Raw genomic sequence first — 12,335 nt, 5'->3', positions numbered from 1 at the left:
GTTAGCACCCATCGCGAGTGTGGGCTTTCTCCTGGCGCTCCTCCTAACTGGGTATGAAACGCTCGTCAGTGGAGTTGCGGCAAACGTCCCAACGTCGGGCCACAGAGCTTGGGGCAAGGCGTTGGCAAGCGCCGGCTCTGGCTCACGCTCGTCTGCGTCTTCCCGCGCCTCCGGATCTCGAGAAATGCTCTTTGCGTTTCGTTTGTAGTCCGTTCCCGCGCAGCCTCCGATTGGCACGGTCGGCAGCGTACGGTGCGAGAGAAAGAAGTTCAATGTACACGCGTACGTAACGTAAACCCGCGCCGCAAAACTTGCTCGCGTTGATTTAATAACGATTAAACAAAAGGAGAAGAATCGTCCTTGCCTTCGAGCTTCTTCTGCCACTCCATCTCGCGGTAGAGCTCCTCCCACACCTGGAAGAAGCCGTTGATCTTGCTTCCCTGCTCGTCGCGCTCCGTCGAGCTGTACACGCGCGCCTTCGACTCCCGCGTCAGGTAGTGGCAGATCCCCGGCACGGGGAACACGATCTGCTCCATCGTGCGGTCCTGACGCACGATCTGTCGCAACGTCCGGCAAACGTCAAGCGAGCGCGCCGTGGTGGGGGCGTTGGGGGGGGGGAGGCGGGTGCGGCGCCGTGGTACCACGCAAGCCGCTTGTTGCAAAGGTTCGCGGTTCAGATTTGGCAGGCCGCCCTGGTTATTACTGCGGTTGTGTGTTACTGTATCGACAGCAACCTCGCCCCGCCCCCTCCGCCGTGAGACTACTGCAGACCGTGTGAGTCAGAGCGCCTTCCTCCGTGGTGGCCTCGCCAAATAATGACAGCGCAAATAATAAGAAGTTACGATGGGAGTAGAAAGATAAGTGAGGTGAGCTGCAGTGTGGTGAGTGAGTGTTGTTGTGACCTGCAGTGTGGTGAGTGAGTGTTGATGTGACCTGCAGTGTGGTGAGTGAGTGTTGATGTGACCTGCAGTGTGGTGAGTGAGTGGGTGAGTGTGTTGTGACCTGCAGTGTGGTGAGTGGGTGAGTGTTGTTGTGACCAGCAGTGTGGTGAGTGGGTGAGTGTTGTTGTGATCTGCAGTGTGGTGAGTGAGTGAGTGTGTTGTGACCTGCAGTGTGGTGAGTGAGTGTTGTTGTTGTGACCTGCAGTGTGGTGAGTGAGTGTTGATGTGACCTGCAGTGTGGTGAGTGAGTGGGTGAGTGTGTTGTGACCTGCAGTGTGGTGAGTGGGTGAGTGTGTTGTGAGCTGCAGTGTGGTGAGTGAGTGAGTGTGTTGTGACCTGCAGTGTGGTGAGTGAGTGTTGTTGTTGTGACCTGCAGTGTTGTGATTACACGAAGCAGCGAGTGGTTGGTATAGACCGAGTTCTCAACACGGGTGGAGGAATCAACGAGTGACGTTCACAGGAACAGCGACCATGGTAGAAGCCTTCGATCTGTAAGTAGGCGACCGACCGCCGGTGAGTGAGCGAGTGACTGGAGAGAGAATCACTGAGTGCTGGATCATCAAACACGCCGACGACTGCTAGAAGATTCATTCTATCCAGTGACGTAGCGAGGCAGAAGCTGGGTGCTGCAACCCGATTGTGACGACAGGGTTCCAAAGCCGTGGCAATTGTCTGCCGTGAGTGTGCGGTGGAGTGTACGGTGAGTGCGGTGAATGTGCGGTGAGTGTGCGGTGAGTGCAGTGAGCGGCGGCGAGTGTTGTGGCGGCGTGTGGTGAGCGCGGAGTGTGCGGTGAGTGTGTGGTGAGTGCGGTGAATGTGCGGTGAGTGTGCGGTGAGTGCAATGAGTGGCAGCGAGTGTTGTGGCGGCGTGTGGTGAGTGTGTGGTGAGTGTGCGGTGAGTGTGCGGCGAGTGTGGTGGAGTGTGCGGTGAGTAGCCCTGGCGAGGGTCTCCCCGTGCGCCGGCTGCACCGTCGTGGGAGTGGCGGGCACCTCGATCTGGGCGGTGTTGGTGGCGTAGTACGAGAGGGGGTCGTCCTCTCCGGCGGCGCCGTCCACCGGGGCCTTCAGCATGGCCTGCAGCTCCTTGTTGTGCCGCGCCAGCTGCCGGGACGCAAGGTGGGGTCAGGTGAGTAGTAGCCGGCGTGGTGTGTGGTAAACATCGCCGCGAGGGAGACTAAGGCGGCCGGGCGTGGCGCTGCCAGAGTCTACGGATTCCAACGAGGCGTTAAATAAACGTCTAAAAAGACTACAATGCCGACGAGCTTGGCACTCGTGGCTTTCACTCGAGGGTCCTGCTGCTTTGCAACGGGCTAACAAACGCCTTTAAATTACGTTATAACAAATGATTTTATCCATTACTAAATAACCATCGTTCATGATATATTCCCTGCCGGATGAAGGCCTCAGGCCGTTGCTCTCTCTCCGTCCTGCGATACAACCATCCGCCTGGCACCCGGCACACAAGCCGATTCCATCCCTCCATCTCCACGGCGGTCGGCCCCTTGTGCAGCTCCCCCCCTCGCCTACCTCCCTCCCTCCCTCGCCACCTCCTCCTCCTCCCCACATCGTCGAACCGAAACAATGCGGCGGGTGGTGCTGGGCTCCAAGCGGGGGTCTCCGCGCTCACCTGGTGAGCCAGGATGTAGATGTTGTGGCCGACCTCCTTGGGGGACACCGTGTCTTCCTGGCCCGGGTAGATCTCCTCCTCCTGGTTGAACGCATTGCGGATCACGTCCACCTGCGGCCGGGGCGGGCAAGGGAGCCGAAGAGATGACGGTGCCGCGCCCCCAAGTGAAGCGTCGCCCTTCACGCCGACACCCAATGTAAGTGCCGCCCCTATGCTCGTCTCAAGTGCTACCCTCCCCCGCCCCCTTAACAAAAGCCACGTGCCATCCCGACATTGAAATAGAAGTGCCGCCCCTTTACCCAACACGTGTGCCGCCCACCAGGAAACCAAAGTGCCTTCCCCCTTGGGCAACCCAAGGGCTGTCCACAGTTAACTTTTAGTGCCCCTCCCTAAGAAACCCGAGGATTGCCTTCCTTTGAAACGTAGGTGCCGCCACCCCCCCATGAAACCTCATTGCCCCCCACTTGATCAACTTAATTATCGCCCCTCCTACGAAGCGCCCAAGTGCTGCCCCCCCCGATGCCCTTTAACCCCGGCTCACCAGCTCCTTGGGCCGCATGTTGTAGAGGATGCGCTCGGCGTTCTCGCTGTCCCGTCTGCTCTCCATGATGGCGAGCAGCAGCTTGGATGCATTGTTCTGCACACGGAACGTGATTGCGCCAGACGTTCACGTCAGCCTCGTCACCGCCACCACCACCACCACAATAATTATAATAGGGGCGCCACAGTGGCGAGATGTTAACTCCCTCGCCTGGTAAACAGGAGGACGTGGGTTCGATCCCGGCCCAGACCCTGACACCTGTATATTTGGAGTTTGCGTGTCTCTCTCCACACGGTCACGTTTAGACGATTTGGCTGCCGTAATTTTCCACGTGATGAAAAGCCACTTCTTCCTCGAGCTTTGGCCAGGCCACTTCTGAATAAGAGCTCCATAGCTCGATGGGCCTTACCTATTAAAAAATAGAGTTTTATAGTTTCAATAGTTTTAATATTTACACCGCATTCCTCCGACGCAGTGCATCTCCAGACGCCCTGGGGCGGGAGCGGCCGTCTCGCTCCTGGGGACCTCACGGCGGCAGCTGCCTCCGGCCCGCAAGTCGGCGCCCGCCGCCTGCCCGGCGGTGGGCAGTCAACGGCAAAACTGGACAAACGACGGCGTGACGAGCACTCGCGTGTGCCGCAGTGCGATGCCCGGGAGAGAGAGCGTTAGGGAGCGGAAAGTCTGGGAAATGTATAAATGCGAAAAAGCTTTCCGTCGCTGTTATCCCGACCGTGTAAGCATCACGCCAATTGGTCATCCTAAACGTGGCTGAATCGCAAGCGGTGGCTGGAGCCCAAACTCAAACCCAGGATCTATCTCAGGAGGTGCCGGCTAGGCACCCGGACCTCCCAACCACCCAGCCCAGTGGTACATTTTATTTTTATTTTTCATGACGGTTAAAAGGGACACAGCGTGAGCTCCGTTCCTTCTGTCGACAACACGGGGAACAACACGACAAGGCTCGAGTAAAGGAATATACGTATATATATATTTATATAATTCAGCTCGAGTTTGCGTGCAGATTTGTCGCTGAACGAGCCGCAACCACCAAGCTGCCGTGCTTGGCAACTCCATTTTTATTGTGGGCGACCGAAAGCCGAAACCTTTGGAGTAAGCGACATTTGGCGAGCGACCACTAAGGCCAGCGGAGCAACATGAGCGGGAGGTCACGGAGGTCGGGCCGGACGGCACGACGCACGCCCGACCACCTTCGTCTCCCCGTCCCACCCGCGGCCGACGGGTGTCCCCAGAATGTAGCGAATCTTGCGCTGTGGAGGCCTCCCCTGACCTTGAGCTCCAGCACCAGGTCCATCTGCTTGGTGCCCAGCGGGTTGATGTCGTTGAGGATGAGCGCCGTGATGATGTCGATTCCGTTGGACTCGTGCGTGGCGATGGCGTTCTGCGCACGGAAGGAATTCAAAAATAAATTAAAAGTCACGCAAACGCACGGGAGGACACGCGGGTTAAAGCTGTCCAACGCGCGCTTGTCCTCAGATGTATTCGAATCAGAATCTGAATATTTAGACTGCAGCAGGAGGAGGAATCCGATGAGCTCTCAAGCTTTTTTTCACAGCTGTCCCAGTAGAGGACGGGTCAACAAGTTGCAACAACAAACAACACACAAACAACATCAAATAAAATCACATATTTTGCGGCACGCAAGCTGACAGGGGTAGCTGTTAGGGAAAAAATGCCTTTGCGTCATTACAAATAGTTTATTTTTTTTTGCTTTGGATTGGGTCCCCAAATATTTGGCATCCCCCACTTTGATCAATGTTGCTGGTTTTCTCCAGTCCCGAATGGCAACGCTAAAGTTGCGTTTGTTTTGGATCATCTGCATGAGAGTTATCGGAGGCTTTTTTGTATCAGTGCTTGCTGTTGTGTTGGTAGTGATGCACTTCAGTAGCGTCACCAGATAATTTGCTCAACTAGGAAACTAAGGTTGACTGGGAAGATTGTGGCTCAGACAGGATAGGTTACAGAGGGAATGGGAAGATCGTCGGGAAGGGGGGGTGGAGTGAGTGAAGGATGAGTCGGGGCAGTTTCACAGACGATAAAATCATCACCATCGTCACAACGTCACACTCGGGTGTAGCAGGAGCGATGATGGATTGTTGCATCGCGCGTAACCGTGAAAAACGTCGACGGCTCACGCAAGCCTCCATCCAGCAGTGGGTAGAGCACAGCCCGCGACGGTATCGCATCGCGGCGCGGGGCCCACCTGGTTGTCGTGGCAGGGCCCCTGGCAGTACTCGGTGAGGCTCTGCAGCGTCTGGTTGATGAGGCCCACGTTGCGCTCGTTGATGTAGAGGCCCAGCAGGCCCAGGCCGCCCGTGGTGCTGCCGCAGATGCAGTCGAGGAACTGCAGCGTCTCGCACACCAGGTTGTAGTTGGTCTTGTTGCTCTGGTGCCGCAAGAAGTTCTGCGGGGGCGACAGCACCGCCGCCACACAGGACGCGAGAACGATTATCGCTCTCTCACCGTTTGACGCGTTCGGTGTTCGCGCTGCCGTTCTTGGAGCGCAAGGCTTACCGCGGAGAAAGGCACTCTCCTGGTGTGTCGCAGACACGGGCCGCAGTAGTTTCACAGTAGGGAGGGCGATGTTTCTGCAATGTGTGTGTCCGTAATTCCAATTGGCTCATTTTGCCGCCAGCAGCGCGCAAGGGCCGACTCTTGCAACTGACATCGTGGGATCTTTTAATCGTTCGCCGTGAAGCGGGCGGCGAGAAGTATGTTACAGTTAACGCAACCGCGGCGATATTCGAACCGCGAACCTCTGCTGACGGGCCGCGTCACTGCCCCAAACGATACGCGCGCGCGTTGGTTCATCCACCGTGCAGAATGGAGGCACAGGCCGTAGAATTCGTGTTCGCGGCCACGTGAGTCACGGACCGTCGACGAGTGAGGAGCAGCGGGAGAATTGACCGACGAGCTCGTAATCATTCAGTCAGCGGTAGGCCGGTGCTACCACCAGCTCCCCTACGCGAGAGACCGCAAGACCTCAGGCCGCGCCGGGCCCGGCGTCTGCGCTCTCCCGAGCCACGGGGCCACGCCGCCTCCCGTCCGCCCGTCACCTGCAGCTCGTGGTTGTGATTCTCGCACAGCAGCTGCAGCAGGCGCAGGATGGGCTGCATGATGGCGATGGCCGCACTCATCTCCGCCTCTCCTCCCACTCCGCCGCCTCCGCCGCCGCCGCCGCCGCCCCCTCCGTCGCCGCCGCCGCCGCCGCCCCCGCCCCCTCCCTCGCCCGGCCCGGCGTCGGTGCTGCTGTTGGTGCTGCCGCCGATCCCGGTGGCAGCGGCGGCGGCCGCCTCCTCCGCGTCGGCACGGCGCACGGCTTGGAAGGCGCCGCGCGTGGCCACGGCCGCCTCTTCCAGCTGATTGCGGGCACGGTCGGACATCTGGGACTTGTGCTGCCCCCGCACTGGTGGGGCGGAGAGAGAGAGAGCGGGACGGGGAGACGTCGTGTGAACCGCCAGCCTCGGCTCAAAGTCACCGCAGGGACTGGTGTCGGCAAGAGCGACTGGGAGGCACGGTGGATCACCGATCTCAGTTGTTGGCTACGGAGCTAAATCATTTGGTGTGCGTTAAATGACACGACCGCGAATGTGCTCGGTCAATGGTGAACGTTCCGGACCGCAGCGACGCGAGGAAGCCAAGCAGCGTTGAGAACCTAGTCCTTGGGCACAGAACGATCAATTGGCCATCTCGGCCAGACAGGGCGGGGGAAGGCGGGGGGTGGGGGGGTGGGAGCGTGGTGGTGGGAGGAACCGGTGTACGGGTGTAGGCCGTCCTCACCTCGAGCCCTGCTGCGAGCGGGCGTCATCTGGGTCCCATTGCCACCACCAATGATACTGCCGCCGCCGCCGCCGCCGCCTTCCTCGTCGGTCCTCTGGCCCAGCTCTGACGTGTTCATGGTGACGAGCACCTTGATCTCCAGCTGCGCGGCGCGCATGTGCTCGTGGAAGCGCTGGAAGAATTTCTCCGAGCGGTTCTGCTGCGTCAGCAGGCAGTAGAAGGAGTGCTGCGCGCGAGCACGGAGGGGGGAGAGCGGAAGGCGTTTGGAAACGATCGAATGGAACGTTAAATCGGTGACGGGGCCGCAGCCGCCACTGTCGCGTAGCCTCGGCCGAGTGTAACTCCCGCAGCAACGTGTCCGTTGGGGAACGGGAGGAATGATTCGGATCGTTCGGATATAAACTGCCCCGCTTGACGTCGTACGGTAGCTGAATAATTGTTACCCTTTCCAAATACGAAATTCGATTTCGCCAACTCGCGTCGTGCGCTGCGATTTAAGCATTGTTTTTGCGGTCGCGCAGGACTGTCTGTGATTGGATGGAATCCTGATGACGACAACGACGATGATGATGATGATGAAAAAGACTCTTATGACTGACAATGACAATGACGTTTGCTGACGATAAAGACAATAAAACCAGTGACGACAAAGATTTCTGCCGATGACAACGATCACCGTCGCGCCCCTCACCTGCAGCACGGTGTTGCCACCCTCGAGCAGCGCGATGCCCAGGACGATGCTCTCCTGGAAGATGCGCTGGCTCTTGGTGCTCATGATGAGGTCGATGACGAGGTCGGAGGCGCCCTGCTTGTCCAGGTGAACCTGCACCTTGGCCAAGGTCTTGTGGGCCCGCACCTGTGGCACCGTGGGGCCTGCACACGGGGGGATCGTGCACGGAGTGATGCCCCCTCCCGCTTCACCCTCTCACACGCACGTCCCCCTCCTCCTCCGCCACGACCGCCACATCCACCTCCTGCTCATGCTCCGTCCCCCCCCTCCTCCTGCATCACTAACATGTGTATGTTGAACTTCTTTCGCACCGTACGTAGCCAACCTTGCTAATCGGAGGTGCGGGGGGAAGGACAAAAAACAAACACTAAAAGCAGCTCCACCAGCGTTCCCGCACCTCCGATCAGCACGGTGTGCTACGTACGGTGCGAAAGAAGTTCAACATTTGCACATACGTGCACATCACCCAAGCACCGTTCAGCTCAGCGTTTCATTTCGACAGCGTGCACGTTGTCACCGTGAGTCGCGCCGTGGGGCACGCCGCTGCTCGTGACGCCGTGCGGTTCGAGCCGGCCACGGCTAACGTCGGTGGCCGGTGAAATCTGAAACCGGTCCCGCGCGCCCCACTGACCAACGCGCAATGACCAGCGTGGGTAAAGCATGGTCAGACTACCCCCCCACGACTGAAAATCATGGGGAAGCCTTCAAATGTTTCAATGAATGAAAGTCACATAACTATCATCAGTAATAATTTTATTACGATTACAATTATTAGGGGGCAGCAGAGGGCAAACCCACCAGCTTGACTGCCCGTCTTCTCCCCGTAGTAGCAAGCGAGCAGTCCCTCTCTCAGCTCCTCTCCCTGCTCACGCGCAGTCAGTCGCAAACAAACGGCGCCATCACCACGGGCGCGCGCAGGCGCCGGCTTTGGGCGACGCCGGCATTTGCCGAGGGGCGGTGGCGGATCGTCAGGGGACGGCAAGGGGGACGGGGCGGAAGCGATGAGTTTACGCGGCCGTGCGTCTCACGGCGCCACGGCACTCACCCGTTTCTGGTCCTCCTGGTGCTTGCGGCTCAAGCTGCAGTAAGCCTCCTGATGGTCCACAAACAGACGGGAGGATTAAACGCGGCAAAAGGCGAGGATCGCCGTAGAGCCTTAGCCACGCCCCCCGACCCCCTGACCCCCCGCCCCCGCCACGGCGCGCGGCCCGCTGGCACGGAGGGCGCCGGCTCACCTGGGCAGCGGCGGCGCAGGCGTCGGCGCCTCCGCTGGGCATCATGTCCTGCAGCGTGTGCAAGATCTTGATGCACAGATCTTCGTTCTCGCGGTGCAGCTGTTTCGTGTGTCTAATGAGCCTGGCAGTGAGGGGAGGGGAGGAGGGAGGGAGGGATGTTGATGACACCGATAATGAGAAGGAAGATTAAGATGATGACAACTGTGATGCGGATAATAATGACGACGCTTGTGATGATGATGATGACACAGAAAACGATGCTGGCAAGGATGACACTGATGATGATGACGTCGCCGAAGACTGTTGTCGACTCTCCTGGTGATAAACGATGACGATGAAGACGACGACGCAGTTGACGACCGCCCCGTACTTGCAGATGAAGCCGCCGTTGCCGATTCGCTGGAAAGCTTCGGAGCCCTCGGGGAAGAGCAGCTCCGGCTGGTGCAGCACGTCCACCAGCACCGACGTCTCCGCCTGGATCAGCGAGCGCATGCGGCTCTGCAGCGACTGCACGATGTCCTGCTCACGGCGCCAGCGAGAAGGGAGCGGGGGTGACGGGAGAGGTGGCGGGGGGGGGGGGGCGTTGGCAAGAGATGGCGAGCGGCAGGCGAATGTGCTAACCGGCGGTGCGCGAGCGCGTGTGAGTGTACGCGGATTCCTTGATTTAAAAAGTATTCTCTTTTGTAATTCGTTTCCGTGTGTGTCGACTAACTGGCAATCACAACAAAAACACAAGTCCCATAAACATGAAGCAGATCGGTCCGCACGACAGCCACCATGCAGCACGTGGCGCTCACATCAGGCCAGGTGCGCTTTGAGGCTGTCACGCCAAGTGCCGAAGGCTCGCCGACAGGAGGTCACGGGACAGGCCCGGCAGGTGCCACGGGTTCACGGTAGACCCCACAGACACACGCGGACACGCGGAGCGCACGGACGACTCGCCAACCGGTGCTCACGCGCCCGTCCGCACCTGTAAGCGCTCGATGACCTGCCGGTAGTCGCGGTTGGAGGTGGAGAGCAGAGACTCCTTGCGGGTGCCGGTCCGCGCGCTGTTGCGCCAGCTCATGGCCGTCTTGTGCACCAGCGCCTGCGGGTTGGGATGCACCACCTGGGCGATCTGCGCCTCCAAGTCCACGGGGATGGCGATGGAGCGATTCTTGGCTGCGGCGACGACGGCGACGTCGGCGGGACCGTTTGCACGCGGCACACGCGACCCCGGTAAAAAACACGGTAAGAAAAAAAGGTATGGGGCTTCAACGGAGGGAATCGGAACTTGAGCCCAATTTGTCCCGTTCGCAAAAAAAACGGGGCCGGCAAAGCGTGGCGATGGCGCCGTGGATCGTGACGGAGCTCATAAACTATAAAAAAAAAAACTATTAAACTATTTTTATTTTACCAGGTAAGGCCCCCACTGAGCTATAGAGATTTTTTTCAGAAGTAACCTGGCCACAAATGGATATCTCAATAAAGTGGCTTACCACGCGGAATTTTTTTACAGCAGCCAAATACTCTGAACGCACATCTATTCTAAATGTAGAGAGGAAAACCCGGACAAAAATCCACGCGGCCACGGGCAGAGAGAACAACGCCAAATATACAACAGGCGTCAGGGTTGGGATCGAACTCACGACCTCCTGTATACCAGGCGAGGTAGTTAACATGACGTGGGCACCCCGTTCACCGACCCGGCACGAGCCACGAGTGACATCACAATGACCCGCGGCAGCATTTCGCCATCGCCAGCCCGTCTGTCACCACCCGCTCGGAGAGGCAGCACTTGGGCGCTTCGTAGGAGGGGTGGTACTTAAGTTCAGCAAGTGGGGGGCAATGAGGTTTCATGGGGGTGTGGCGGCACCTACGTTTCATAGGATGGCAGTCCTCGGGTTTCTTAGGGAGGGGCACTAAAAGTTAACAGGGGACAGCCCTTGGGTTGCGCAACGGGGCGGCACTTTGCTTTCGTAGTGGGCGGCACACGTGTTGGGCAAGGGGGGCAAATACTCAGGTTGGGCACTTGTCCTTAAATGTCGGGTGGCACAGCAGCGGCCCCCGTCACGTGCTCGTGTGTGGGGGGGGAGGGGGGAGGGGGTTCTGTACCGACGACGGAGAGCGTTCGGATGCAGGTCTCCACGGCGGGCTTCTGCTGCGACGTCAGCCAGGGGCAGCTGAACACGCGGAAGGACTTCTGCAGCAGCTGCACGAACATGGGCTGCCGCGTCTGCATCGTGCACGTTGGTGGGGGGGGGGTGAGAGGGATGGAGGTTAAGGTGGTAGTGACGGTGGTGCTGAGCCTAAATCCACAATTAAACGGAGGCTGCCTCACTGGACTGGTGCGCCGGCTTGTTTGTACTTTACACAATCGTGGCAGTGGTGGCGGTAGGCAGAGATAGTGTTAGGGTCAGGTTGGCTAGATAGGATAGAGGTAGGGTTCAGTGAGGGTAAACGTTGGCTTATTAATGGTTAGAGGTAGGTCTGGTGTTGGGTCTGGTCAGAGAGTGAGGGTAGAGGGAGGGTTAGTGTGAGGGTCTGGATGGCGAGCGAGGTTAGGACCCAACCGGAATCTTTATTTATCCTGGAAGAATCCGATGAGCTACGAAGCCCTTGTTTACCGCGGTGCAGCCGGGGCGGCTCAGCGAGTTACATGGGGAGGAGATCGCTTTGCCCGCGGCACAAAAACCGGACGGGTACGGTGCCACCTCAGTCTGTGAAAAAGAGCTTTATAGCTCATCGGATTCCTCCAGCGTAAATAAAGATTCTGTTTACATCGGACCGCCGTTTGTGTCCGCGGCTGCGGTGCGACGGCTCCCACTCTTGTGCAAGGGCCAGCGACCCCCCCCCCAACCCCCCTCCCCCGCCGCCCCCCCCCCCCCCCCCACCTGTATCCTCGTCGCCTGCACGGAGAAGGGCGAGCTGAAGAAGGCGGTGACGATGTTCATGATGACGTCGATGACGTATTTCTCCAGGGCCGTGTTGGCGTGCCGCCTGTCCGGCACCATGTTGCACACCTGGAAAATCGGCACGCGCAAAATGTCACGACGGTAACGATCTTTTTGTTCACCAGGGGAGACGCACTGAGCTGTACAGCTCTTTGTCGGGAGCAACCTGGCCACAAATGAAATGATAGTTCTCCCAAGTGGCTTATCATCACGTGGAAATGTATAACGGCTAAATACTCTCAACACGTGATGTTGATTCTAAACGTGGAGGAAAAAACCGGAGGACCCAGAGCTAAATCCGTGCCACCACCGCCACCACCGCCACCGCCACCACCACCGCCACCACCGCCACCACCGCCGCCGCCGGGCTCACTATCAGCTTATAGTTTAAGGGGGGAGCGGTGGCGCTGCGGTTGGCGCACCGCGCCGCGAACTCGGCTACCTCGCTTCGATTATAACCAGCCATGGCAAAATACCGGTGATGAGTTATACCTGGAGAACCGGTCCTGGGTGATGGAGGCGGTGGGCAC

General features: G+C 58.7%; 1 protein-coding gene across 3 annotated transcripts in view; it reads right to left on the bottom strand.

The window, feature by feature from the left end:
* LOC144946140 (inositol 1,4,5-trisphosphate-gated calcium channel ITPR1-like) overlaps positions 1 to 12,335 on the bottom strand; it is an 83,952-nt gene that overhangs the window by 11,452 nt on the left and 60,165 nt on the right. For all 3 annotated transcript variants that reach the window (XR_013639785.1, XM_078874910.1, XM_078874909.1), the window contains exons 33-48: positions 11,746 to 11,874; positions 10,967 to 11,087; positions 9,843 to 10,033; positions 9,243 to 9,391; positions 8,873 to 8,993; positions 8,683 to 8,730; positions 8,436 to 8,499; positions 7,599 to 7,780; positions 6,908 to 7,133; positions 6,184 to 6,533; positions 5,331 to 5,531; positions 4,398 to 4,508; positions 3,110 to 3,205; positions 2,569 to 2,679; positions 1,932 to 2,042; positions 365 to 557 (exon numbers count right to left, since the gene is read on the bottom strand). Coding sequence is in view for 2 of the 3 variants with exons in the window: in XM_078874910.1 (XP_078731036.1) it covers positions 365 to 557; positions 1,932 to 2,042; positions 2,569 to 2,679; positions 3,110 to 3,205; positions 4,398 to 4,508; positions 5,331 to 5,531; positions 6,184 to 6,533; positions 6,908 to 7,133; positions 7,599 to 7,780; positions 8,436 to 8,499; positions 8,683 to 8,730; positions 8,873 to 8,993; positions 9,243 to 9,391; positions 9,843 to 10,033; positions 10,967 to 11,087; positions 11,746 to 11,874 (2,404 nt within the window). In the remaining variant the exon portion in view is untranslated. The remainder of the gene's footprint in view (positions 1 to 364; positions 558 to 1,931; positions 2,043 to 2,568; positions 2,680 to 3,109; positions 3,206 to 4,397; positions 4,509 to 5,330; positions 5,532 to 6,183; positions 6,534 to 6,907; positions 7,134 to 7,598; positions 7,781 to 8,435; positions 8,500 to 8,682; positions 8,731 to 8,872; positions 8,994 to 9,242; positions 9,392 to 9,842; positions 10,034 to 10,966; positions 11,088 to 11,745; positions 11,875 to 12,335) is intronic.

This window comes from Lampetra fluviatilis, chromosome 40 (genome assembly GCF_964198595.1).
Source record: "Lampetra fluviatilis chromosome 40, kcLamFluv1.1, whole genome shotgun sequence".
NCBI lineage: Eukaryota > Metazoa > Chordata > Hyperoartia > Petromyzontiformes > Petromyzontidae > Lampetra > Lampetra fluviatilis.
This window is presented reverse-complemented; position numbering and strand designations above follow the sequence as displayed.